The sequence below is a fragment of the Dermacentor variabilis genome, chromosome 4, assembly GCF_050947875.1.
Source record: "Dermacentor variabilis isolate Ectoservices chromosome 4, ASM5094787v1, whole genome shotgun sequence".
Taxonomy (NCBI): Eukaryota; Metazoa; Arthropoda; class Arachnida; order Ixodida; family Ixodidae; genus Dermacentor; species Dermacentor variabilis.
In genome coordinates, this window is record NC_134571.1 from 82,490,864 (window position 1) to 82,502,981 (window position 12,118).

Genomic DNA, 12,118 nt, shown 5'->3' on the forward strand with positions numbered 1-12,118 from the left:
TTCCTTCGCAAAGGCATCAGCTTGTGCTTTCAGCTCGTCTTGCTTGCCAAGGCGTGTGTCGTGCAACTCCTTGCTGAGGGAGGCAACTTTACGCTGTAGCAGCTGTATCTGGCCGTCCAAACTATAGCTGAGGTCCTTTATCGCTACGCAGGGTAGTCCGTTGCTAACATTGCCGGCGTCAGTGGTACTGTCAGTTGGCTTCGATGTTGCTCCTGTTGCCTGTGTCAGACACAGATCGAATTCTTCGACCGTGAGGTCGGCGTCCGGAAAATCGTCATCTGAATCGTCTATTTCATCCAACTTGCGTCGTTTCGGTGGTCGAATGTCGTTATTTGCAGCTGCTCCCGAGCGTGCCTTGCTCGTGTAGCGATTCATCTAAGCATTAACATGTACGTACTATACTTAACCAAGGGGCGGAAACTTTTGATAGTCGCATTAATAACGTTTGTCAATGCGGCAGCTGTTTTGTGACCACGAAATCTTCGTTACAGTTACCTTCGGTTGTTGCTTATGGTAATGCCCTTACGGCACTTACGGTTATCTGTCATTGACGTTGGAACGTTAATGGATACTTTTGGCTGAATTTCAGCGCGTTCAGTCTGAAAGCTTTGTATGGTTCAGCTGAAAATAAATTAGGATACTTTACATTTAAAGATGAATTTTATTAGTAATTACTTATATTATTGTACAAAAAGCGAAACGAATTGCAATGTTGCCAATCTTGGACGGTGCAGATGTATATGACGTGAAAATAGTACGGCCGTTACCGCATTTTACATCTGCAATATTTTGAAATCGTTGAGGTGTTCTGTGGTTAAAGCGCTGGGTTCAAGTGCGCCCGGTGCTTGATCCAACTGCTGCTACATAATACAGTCGGTACAGTGGTCAGGCTATAACATGAGTCACTTGTTTAAAACAATTAGCCATGTAAATATATACGCGAAATTTCGACCCACTGCACCACAGGCTTTCGTCGAGGAAATAATGAAATTTGTTAAAGTAAACGTAAGTCATCAAGCCCGCCACACTCCCGCGAAGTCGTCTGCGAATCGATAAGCGCAGCACAGACACTGTCGTAGTAAGATAAATTTGTACGAGAAAAGTCGCAGGTCGCACCATAGTGGTCACACACGCACAAACAAAAAAATATTGCAAAAAAAGTTCGACGCTTTCCACGCATATGTGGGAATCGTTAATAAGCGAAGCTTTCTTTTTAAGATTACTGAAACGTATTCACTTCTATGTAGCCCAACGCTCCTCAATCAATGCTCGCTCGTCCCATTTTGTTGACTTTCTCCACGTTCACTCCTCAGTAGGCGACTTCATTTTGCTGTTGTCGACTGCTTCACTGGGGTCGCGCTGCGGTCACAGTTTATTCCCTTTACTTCTTTCTCCACAATCGGCTGCTTTTGTAGCTGGCTTCACCTTTCTGTTGCCGACTTCACTTCTTGCCTCTTGTTCTGCTTGTCTGTTTGGGCACCACCCAGTGGCAAATACCCATTCTGGGGGATTGGCCAAAAATGTTCACACACCCAGTGTCCATGTCCTGTGGCACATATTTGTGACCCAAGTTGTCTGTCTGAGCACATACCCAGTGGCATATGACCAGCAGCCAGCACCCATAAATAGGGGGGAAAAGCATAATTATCTAAAAAGTTGCAATTTTGCCCATAATTCGAAGCAGTGATGCAGTAGCTGGCACACTGTTTTGCGCAGTGAGCCTTGCACTATTTGGTGATGTATCGGTAGGAGTAAACATGTACAGAGTGCTCGAGCAATCTCCTTTCAGGAAGAAAATTGGCGGCATGTTACGCTCTTGTAACACATGAAGGCGAAAGCCTACTGCACACGGAGTAATGCATTAAGTTATCCAATCGGAGGGTCAGACTTCTTGCGAGACCTAACGAGATGCAGTATGAAGTAAATGTATTGCGCTGTAGGATGATCTCCTCAACGACACATGCGCGCATCTAATATGCACTATCTAAAGGCTGTTTCTTTCTTTCTTTCTTTCTTTCTTTTTTTCTTCTCTCTCTCTCTCTTTATTCCTTCATTCTTTCTTTCGTTTCTTCATTCATATTCAGCCATTGCATCTTTGCTTGCTTAGGGGGATATGAGCCATTTCAGATTGTTATTTTTTTGGGGGGGCGGGGTGGCATGGAGCCATTGCTGATGATGATATTTTTTGAACCACTCGTTTACTTCTTTTGTATCACTGAACCAGACACCGGTTTTTGGGGCATGAGCCATTGCAACGAATAACTTGAGGCTTTTTTTTTGCCTTAATAAGAAAACTAAAGTCTGCGCATGACGCTTCTAGTTTGAGCTGCCTTCATGTGCATTTTCATTTCTGTAAGTAGCGCATTCTGGTAGTGAAGAGTAGAGTTACTGTTACCTGTAGGTGTTCTGTGCTGTCATTGTAGTGAAGGTATAGTACATGGAGAAGCAGAAAGACGCCTTCTAGCCTTTCACTCTTTGCCACTGACATCGTTTATATTACTTCACATAGGATCTGGGAAAGCATGGTATGGTATGGTATGAAGAACTTTATTTAGGTCCTGAGGGATCAGTCTGGGACTGATGCAGACCGCTCCCACATCGGTACAGAGAGGCCGAGCCCCTCTGCCGTCACACGGGCCCTCTGGACAGCCCTGAGTTGGTCCGCCAGCACTTCACTGTGCAGCATCTGCATGGTGTCAATAAATCATTTTGAGTCCTCAAGAGGCCAGGCCACCCAGGCACAGTATTCTTTGCCATGGCATGGCTGGAGTAACTGTGAGAAATCTACAACTTGCAGTCTGTGGGTCTGGAGCTCAAATCCTGGTGTTGCAATGTGACTTTCTTTATAAAATTCTGGCAATGCATTTTTGAATTCCAGCGATGGACTCCGGCAGGCATCAGAGCGACTACAGGATAGCTATAGGGGCTTGTTGGTACGGCATATCTTATTTTGCTGTTGTGCAAGCTGAATGACAAGGACAACAGAAAGGCACATTTGACATACACAGTGCTGTGTGTGTCAAATGTGCCTTGCTGTTGTCCTTGTCGTTCAGCTTGCGCTACAACAAAATAAAATACAACTACAGGGGTGTGAGCCCGTAACAGCTATCATTGTAGAAGTATTGTTTGTGATAGCAGGCTCCTCAGCAGTTTCATGTTATTCTGCTGTCAAGCCTGCACATGTCCGTTCATGGTTTTAGTGTTTGTGCTTCTGCATTCTGGTTCAACCTGCTTGTCTGTCGTTGATACCCTGGTTAGTTCCAAGCGAAATGATGCAATTCATTGTGTAAAATGTTAAAGGAACGCATGATCTTTACGTGCACAGTGTCATCTAGATGAGCTGATTACAGCAAATAATGGTAGCTACCTTTTGCTTAATGACGCTATAAAATTAACAGACACTGGTTAACAATCTATATAAGCTAGGTAACCTAGCAGTGTGTGTCGTAATGCACTTATGTGTTGCTTTCTTTACAGGTCTCCGATTTCAACCTTGCTGTAGATGCTGGCTGCGGCCCTGGCATAAGTACAACAGCACTGGCCCCATACTTCAAGAAAGTGCATGGCTATGACACATCTGAAGCACAAATCGCTGAAGCGAAAGCATTGAACAAATCTGAAAATGTTTCCTTCTGGTAAGGTGACTGTACGTAACCCAGCCACTTGTGGGATTCTATAACTCAAACTGTACAAATTTCAATAACAGATATATATGTGGCAAGAAGCTCGCAGAGTGTTTGTGTAATGTCAGGTATCAATTTTTAATCTTCAGCAGCACTTGAATACTTGCAAAATATATTTCAGTGGTGAATACTTGACAGCAGTTTCTATTTTACATGATGACTGCATAGTAATGTGAAACAAGGTGAAATCCTGCATACGTGTATAACTAATATTTGTAAACTTGTTTTGTCAGTTATGTAGGATTTTATGGTGCAAAAGCAACTGAGGCTATGGTGCGCCAACCACAAAAACCTGTTTCCATACTCTCGCTTACAAAGGCACCCGCCACAGTTGCCTAGTAGCTGTGGCATTCTGCTGCCTAGCATGGTGTCACAAACTTGATTCCTTGCTGCAGTAGTCGTGTTCCAAATAGGGGTGGAATGCAAGAATGCTTGTGTACAGTGCATTAGACACACGTTAGAGAGCTCTGGGTGGTCACGATTGTTCCAAAGCCCCCACTTCATTCATAGCCTGTGAGTTGATTTGGTTCGTTGAACATTATAACTTGAAATTCACTTGCGAAGGCAAGCATGTATCCTTTGATGCATCCACTGTGTCACGGGTCATGTTCAGTGCACGTGCTGTGGTTCAGTGAATGTACTGGCCTTTCCTGTAGTGTAGGAGTTGTCGCAAAAAACTAACGCAGATAAAGAATTTGTGTTACAACCACTTACAGTTGGCGTGAAGAGACTCCAGCTGTAAAACTTCTGTTACATAGCTAATTCATCTTTTGCGGCACTTTTGGGCCACCGTTCACCTTAAGGAGGTGTGGCACATAGCCCCCCGGTTGGTCATAACTCACAATATCAGCTTGTCACGGTGAGCAGGTTATAATCCAATTTGGAGCTGTACCTTGCTTGTCTGTAATAAATTAAAATTTCATATTGGCAACAATGACATACAATGAGGCAAAGAATGAGGAGCCACTGCTTATTTGGTGAGGCGATTCCTGTGTTTGCAACATCATCCATACCTTTTTGCCTCTTGGTAGGCAGCATGAGTCTATTGTTCAGGTATGTAGAATCAATGTACAAAAGCTTAGCTATAAAAAAATATTAGGATGCTATCGTCACCTCAAGACTTAGGTCTTTAACATTCGCAATGCATCTTTCACAAAAGCTGTAGCCTCTTGAAATTTTACTATCCCAAAGCACCTCTTCCCTCGATTTGATCTGCTCTCTCTTTATATACACTTTTTTTAAATTTCTGAGATGCCATTCCACGTGTACACCTAGCCTTAACTGTTATATCAGCACTTTAGCAGGGAATAGCTGTCACGGTGTGGTTTTCTGTCACTCCCTAAGATAGGATGCTCTGATGTCAAAGAAGTTGAATGCAGTCTTCTCATAAGATGTGTAATGGATACCTAATGTATGTGAACATGCAGCAGACCTAGTTCTGTGTTCATGCAGACTGCTCCACCACTGCTTTTTAAAACAGTTGAACTTGTTATAATGAAATTGCATCAGAAACGAAAACTCCTTCGTTGTATCCTATATTTGTTATAAGCATGCATATATCCATTACACGCTGATATTGGCAACATTTTAGATTTACTTCATCAGATCCAATAATTTGTTCTATATTCATGTTCATTATATTGATGCTTGACTGTATTTGCTGAGGGAATGCAGAGCTCTAAGCATCTAAGTAGTTGGAGTATTTGGAAGGCCTGGTGCACAGAATCAGTTCATCCAATGTTCAACAGTGTCTTTAGGAGAGGTAATGTTTTCCCATCATTGAATTGTCCCTATCTTTTCTTTTTTTTTTTCTTCCGATCCCATATTTCCACAGTGTGTCACCAGCTGAGAAAATTCCTGAAAAGAATGAGTCTGTACAGCTGATTACAGTAATGCAGGCTGTTCATTGGTTTGACTTGGATGCATTCTACAAGGAAGTAAAAAGAGTCCTGGTGCCACATGGGGTACTGGCACTTGGCGGTTACCTCATTCCAAAACCTGTCAGCAAGGACCAGAAGAGGATGGACAGTATAATACAGAATGTATGTGAGTGACCGCAGAAAGCAATCCAAACGAAAACATGCAACAATCTGTTGTCTGTTTGAGAAGTCGTGACTTTATACCATGATTATGGCATTGGTACCTATCTGGTATTGCAGAAAAAAAAAAAAGTTCCAAATACGAAACATGTTAGTGCCCCTTTAGTGATTACTGGGGAGGTTCCTCTTTCCATGCGTCTTAGCATGCTCCTTGAGATGACATGGATGATACATGGAATGGCAAACATATGTAGAACTCATGCACACAGAATACACAAGCACGCATAGTGTTAAGTGGTAGTCAAGGGCAGTGTGCCGGGGAAGAGCATGAAGACAATGCATGAAGATATCATAACTGAAGAGGACATTCGTTTACTCATAAAAATGATGTCAAACACTCGCATATGTTGGCAGCTTAGGTGTTTCACTCAACTCCTAGCAGAACATTGTGTCTCCACATGAGACAGCTTGCAGTGTTTGCTCTGTCTTGCTTAGCTGCAAATATACACTGTCATGCACAACTTGATTTGTGTTCGATATTTTATCTTGAAAATGTTTAAAAATGTTACTTTTCTCCATCTGTTTAAAAGTTGTTGTTTCTTTACGTGTGCGCAGATACTGATACACTACAGTGCTATTGCAATATAATATACTGTGATGAAATATTGCAGTGTGTATTTGGAGTCAGAACAGGTAAGTAACCTTAAACTTTATTTACTTGGACAGGAAATTTACATGGGAGTGATGAAGAAGTACTGGGAACCAGTTAGAGACATTGTCGACAGCATGTACAGAGACATCCCACCGGCTTTTGAAGACCATGTTCGGTAAACTGCTTTACTGTGAACTTTTCCATTGTGCAATTAATTTGTCTGCAGAAGTTGCATATATATTAGTGGATGTATTTGAGCAGTATGCATATTTGTTCTGCATGCAAGCAGTGATGAAGCTGGTGAACACCGTTGTTGAACATCAGATAACTTAATCTGCAATTTAAATATTTCTTTCTGCCTATTGTCAGCTTCATTTGAGTTTGTGTACATTGTTTCACATGAACCAGTGAATCAACTTTACATTGAAACTTCATTTAACAAAGTTGTACGTCATGTGCATGCACTGGTACCATCATGAGAGCTGAGGTTCAAGCTCAGAGGCACTTCCTGCAGGGCCACTGCCAATTGATCGTACAAAGTCTGCACAGGATGCATTCCTGTGCGTGCGTGCGTGCGTGCGTGCGCGTGTGTGTGTGTGTGAGAAAACCTTTAGTGTAATGAGGTCCGGAGGCTCGACTTTTTAAGCCAAGCCAGGACTGTCAGGCCAAGCCCTTCAGCGACATCATGGGCCCGCTTGACGGGCCCTCAGTTGGTCTTGAGTGGCCAAAACTTTTTTTTTCTTGCTACCTCTATAGCATGAGGGTTTTTTATGCTATCACCTGTGGCACCAAAGAGGAATATTTGTTATGTTTTTCACTGGAAGTCCCTACAGCATACATTGTAGCCTCATGTCTACTAAGTACCACTACATTGTTATAAGCAAACAAAAGGTGTATACCTAGCGTATTGATGATATGCGTGGTGCCATTGTATAGCAGTTTTGAGCACTGTAGGCATGGCCTGTGTTGCAGCTTTGCTTTCTTGTAAGTGCGCTATGTCATGTTACAGTCACAAAACATAAAGTAATGGTGCCTGAGGTTTCTTGTGGAATTTCGTTCACAAATACTTTCTGGGACAATTTTAACCACAAGCTCTATAAAAACTGGGAAGTTATTTTAGACTGCTGGAATATAAAAACTTCAATGAAAAGGACTAGTTGGTGCATGTTCATGATTATGTTCGGCGGAGTTTTACATTGGCAAAAAATTACAAAGGGAACAAGGACAGTGATAGACGAAGTACACATATTTTTGCGCTTCGTGCATCTGCGTCATTGGGTCCTTCTTTATCATTTTCTGCCAGTGTAAAACTCAGCACAATGTAATCATGATAGAAACATCACTTCAACAAAATTTTCAGTTTAACAAAGTTTTTTGGCAGAAAGCACAACATCATTCAACATCATTGTGTTGAATTTCCATTATATCTCAATTGAGCACTGTGGTTTTGGTATTGGTGCATGAATGGTTTAGTGTAGGTAGCGCACAATAAACGATAATGAAAGAAGGTATAGAGGCGTGCGTTTTATTTTTATTTATGTTTACACATACTGCTGTCTCTATACAAGACAAAGCAAAGTAGGACAGTACAAAACTTGCAGATACAGATACATGTTTGCAAAATGTAATGGATCAAAGCAAGAAAAATAACATATATGAAAAACTAACAAATATACTTTAGCAATTCCTGAGAAAACTGATCTGTGGGCAGCTTCATAATTGATTTTACATAGCATTACATGCATCCCTGTCTCTATTTTTGTCCTTGAGGCATGCTTTTTGTGATTACTACTGTATGAAAAAATACGAACATAAAGTGGTGGTACATCTAGTACAAATTTTGGATGATTGAAATTTATTGAAAGGCTTTATAAAAAATTTCACTCATATTTGAGATTTTGTTAAAGACTAAAGCAGGTCAGCTGGCCACTGAGCATTGTTTCATAGCCCAGAGAATTGTGGTGTCAGGTGAACAAACAATTGCATGCATTTCGCTCACAGGGACCAGGCTGGCTGAGCCAGCCGATGCCTTAAGTGCCAGCCGTAGGTCACTGTTGAGAAAATGTATCGTACTGAAGCAGATGTGTTTGGGCTCATAAGAGAAAGCCAAGAAGAAAAAATAAAAGTGAAAGGATGGACCACTTAGTCTCGTAACTCAGGATAACACGACAGTTTCATGGCAGCGAACAGTTTAAGGAGTTAAGAATGAATCCACTTAGAACAATTCAGTTCTTTATTACGTATATGAACGCTCAAGAGAACACTTGCGATGCAAGTTATCTGCCAATTTAGAAAGCACCGGAAAAGCTGGCAAGTGACGTACCAGTGTGGCGGTTGAACTGGCAGCCAGCAACGTGAGGGAAAAACTGGCCATGTCGGTGGAAAGCCAGCCAAATGGCAGCCCTAGCTCTCGTAATAATGTTAATGACCTACTGCACATAGATTGAAAAATTGTTGTGCATATCTAGCATTCAAGACTATTAACAACAGCTTTGTTTTAACAACAATAAAACCAAGTGAAATTAACCTGAGTCTTACAGCATTTGTAAACAATTTTCAAGTGGGAACACTTGGTTTTTTATAGTAACTGAATTTTGTAACTAGTTGCAAATTGAAATGGCCTAATAATAAACCAGTAGGTGCGACTTCAACACCTTCAACTGAATCTTTGTGTCACAGCACCACTATGTTAAAGCTGCTTCACTTGTGAACTCATAGGTGCAACCTTTAATCAGAATTGCATGTGATTAGGGTTCTGAAATAACTGATTCAATGTTATATTTCAGAGGGCAGAGATTTCAGCATCTGAACACATGTGCAAGCAAAAATGGAGCTGGGCAGGTCATGTATTGCGCAGGTTAGATAACTGTTGGACCATTAGGGTTACAGAATGGGTACCAAGAGAAGGGAAGCACAGTTGAGGATGGCAGAAAACTAGGTGGGGCGATGAAATTAGGAAATTTGCAGGTGCTAGTTGGAATCTGTGGGCGCAGGGCAGGGGTAATTGGAGATCGCAAGGAGAGGTCTTCGTCCTGCAGTGGACATAAAATAGGCTGCTGCTGATGATGATGACAAGCTTTCCTGTACAGTACGATCCACTGTTAAAGGGAACACCTAACTGGTAATAAAGCCAATACAGTCAAACCTTGTTGTAACGAAGTCACATCTGGCACAAAAATGTTTTCATTATATATAATATTCACTATAGGCATGTACTCATTATATGCTGGATATTGACAAGAAACATTTTAGATTTACTTTGTTATATCCAATATTTTATTATATCCATGCTCATATTAGATCAAGATTTGACTGTGTAACTGGAACTGTTATTTACTTTCATGGGAAGGAAGTGCCTGATTTCATTCATTGGACATACATTTATTTATAAAATTTTAGGTAGCTTGTGGGCCTTTATGTCACAACTCAGCGATTCCTTAAAACAGTGGGCTACGCTGTACATGATCGAGGGCTAGGAATGGCCACTGCTGCTTAGCTTTAGTGCAATTTCCACATGCATGCAAGGTTTCATAAATTTACTGATCTGAATTTTTAAATGTACCATTTGCTTTTCTCCTTTTAACATCACGACACAACACATTCTTGAAGTCATCATTTGTGCTTACTTTGACCAAAATACTTCTCCAATTTTACAATGCCTGAAAGTTCTTAATGCCCTACATGCCTGATCGCACCTTTTCTTTTTTTCTCAGGATAGAGGGCATCGAGGAGTGCAAGGTTAGAACTGTTGCAGATTATGTGAACTACACAAAGACATGGTCAGCATACCAACTTTTCCTCAAGAAGGAGCCTTCAGAAGCAGAAGAGCTGACTCGCAAGCTCATGTCCATGTAGGCTTACATTCACAAGTATCCTGCTTAACGTAGATGGTGTTTGAAGTGCGATTTTTCGAATAGCTCCAAGAAAAGGTGGATCCCTCCTGAAATAAATGAGGCAACCCAGACATTTATCTGAAAACAGAAACAAATCAGTCTTACTTTCGTGTTATTACTTACAGCTTTCTTTACATGTGCGATCATGTACCATCTTGTAGCCTGCTAAGAAATCTGTGTAGAGTTATGTATAATACTTTGCTCACTGCTTAGCTTATGAACAAACAGAAAGAAAACTACTTGGCATGTGTAAATTGGTTGGTTTGGTTCCAACTGAAGTCCATTGCATATGAGGCTATTACATTGATTATTTATTTTTACATGGAACCTACTTCTTTGAGTCTCTATTAATGTTGGTTTTTGTGTGTGTTCACATATTTTTTTCATCGTGACAGACTCAAGCTTCTAGTAAAAATTAACATGCCTAATGTTAGCTGTAGTGGAAAGTCTGACTCTAGCAAATAGCAGGCTTTAATTGTTTGCACAATATGATGTTCAATTAATGAGTTCTGCACCAATGTATCTCCTCTGTAACAGATTGATGGAAGATGCTGGGAAGGCTGGAGAAGATCCAGCGAAGACAAACCTTGAAGTGAAGACTCAGTTCTTTACAATTTTGGCGAGGAAGCCAGGACCCTAAAGAGTAGTAGATTTTCACAGCACCATTTGAGATAAATTTTTAAGCCTGTTCATGATGCATATCTAAATGTAGCAAATAGTCATGCAAGAAAATTAAATACAACACAAATAAACTATTGTTTGCATAATTTACATGTTCTTTTACGTTGAACATTCTGTTGAATGAAGCTGAATCTGACTTCCTTGTCCTTTCGTTTCTTGTATACATTTCCTGTCCCACTTGAGAACAACCAGTTGTGGCTGGGCAATTAAGGTGGTTTAACAAAAGTGTGAAATATGAGAAACAAGAAAAAATAAGTGATTACAAAAGAAGGAGGAACCAAAGAGAGGATATATACACAAGCAATAAGTAGTGTGCCATATGATAATGACAAAACACAGAAGCATAAAAGCAATGCAACGAACTTGGCTAACACCTGTAACCATGCACATAACTATGTAAAATACAACTTTAACCTTTCAAGTCTCATGCCTGAGTATACTTGTCTGACCATCAGTGCCCACCCCTGACCATGCTTGAGATAATTCTTGAACATAAAGCTTCGGTAGAGTGGCTACACTATCTGCTCAGAAGTTATTTAAACTAAAATTTTAAAGGTTTTGCTTTTATGTAGGAAATGGTGTGACAAAGCTTATTGAATGTCGGTGTTGCTCACGTCTGTCATTTCACAACATGGCGGATCAGCACAAAATCTCCGCATGTTCTTTAAATTGTGCAAAAATACAGGAACTTATCACAGAGTTTTGTTCAGAGGCATAAAATGTTTATCACAAGAAGTATTTAAGCTGCAATGACAGTGCAAAGAGGCCCAGTTGCCTGATCAAGGAACACTATAATTATTTTAACTAAACTCAATAATTAGGATAAGTTCTTATCTTTTTTTTCTCATATTTAAGCATTTGTCAAATTTTAATAACATAAGTCTAATAAGTAGCATTTGAATTAAAGCCTGCTAATGTGTTATGTAGACAGAAATTGAATCTCTGTCTTGTATATAGAAAGAAATTTGTTGCACTTTTGAAAAACACCCGGCACCCAAAGAGTTGAGAAGTATCACAGACAATGTGCGCAATGTTAGACAGAAGATGTGGACATGACAATGTCCACATTGTTTGACAATGTGGACATGATCTTCACATCGTTGGTGGCCGTGATGAACTGTTAGGGCCTGTTATACACTGATAAACTTTTATACACGAACGAAAACTAAG

The 12,118-nt window shown here is 40.6% G+C and overlaps 1 protein-coding gene across 4 annotated transcripts; it reads left to right on the forward strand.

Annotated features, from left to right (window-relative positions):
• Window positions 1-694: 694 nt before the first annotated feature.
• Window positions 695-11,085, forward strand: LOC142579432 (putative methyltransferase DDB_G0268948). 4 transcript variants are annotated; one of them, XM_075689594.1, is made up of 6 exons: window positions 695-754; window positions 3,478-3,635; window positions 5,518-5,725; window positions 6,449-6,549; window positions 10,088-10,225; window positions 10,805-11,085. In XM_075689594.1, the coding sequence occupies exons 1-6, from the start codon at window positions 710-712 to the stop codon at window positions 10,905-10,907; spliced, it is 753 nt and encodes a 250-aa protein (XP_075545709.1). In that variant the 5' UTR covers window positions 695-709; the 3' UTR covers window positions 10,908-11,085. The 4 variants fall into 4 exon arrangements, with proteins under 4 accessions (XP_075545709.1, XP_075545708.1, XP_075545711.1 ...); XM_075689593.1 differs by lacking the exon at window positions 695-754 and adding an exon at window positions 761-1,005; XM_075689595.1 differs by lacking the exon at window positions 695-754 and adding an exon at window positions 2,423-2,525.
• The last annotated feature ends 1,033 nt before the right edge of the window (window positions 11,086-12,118 follow it).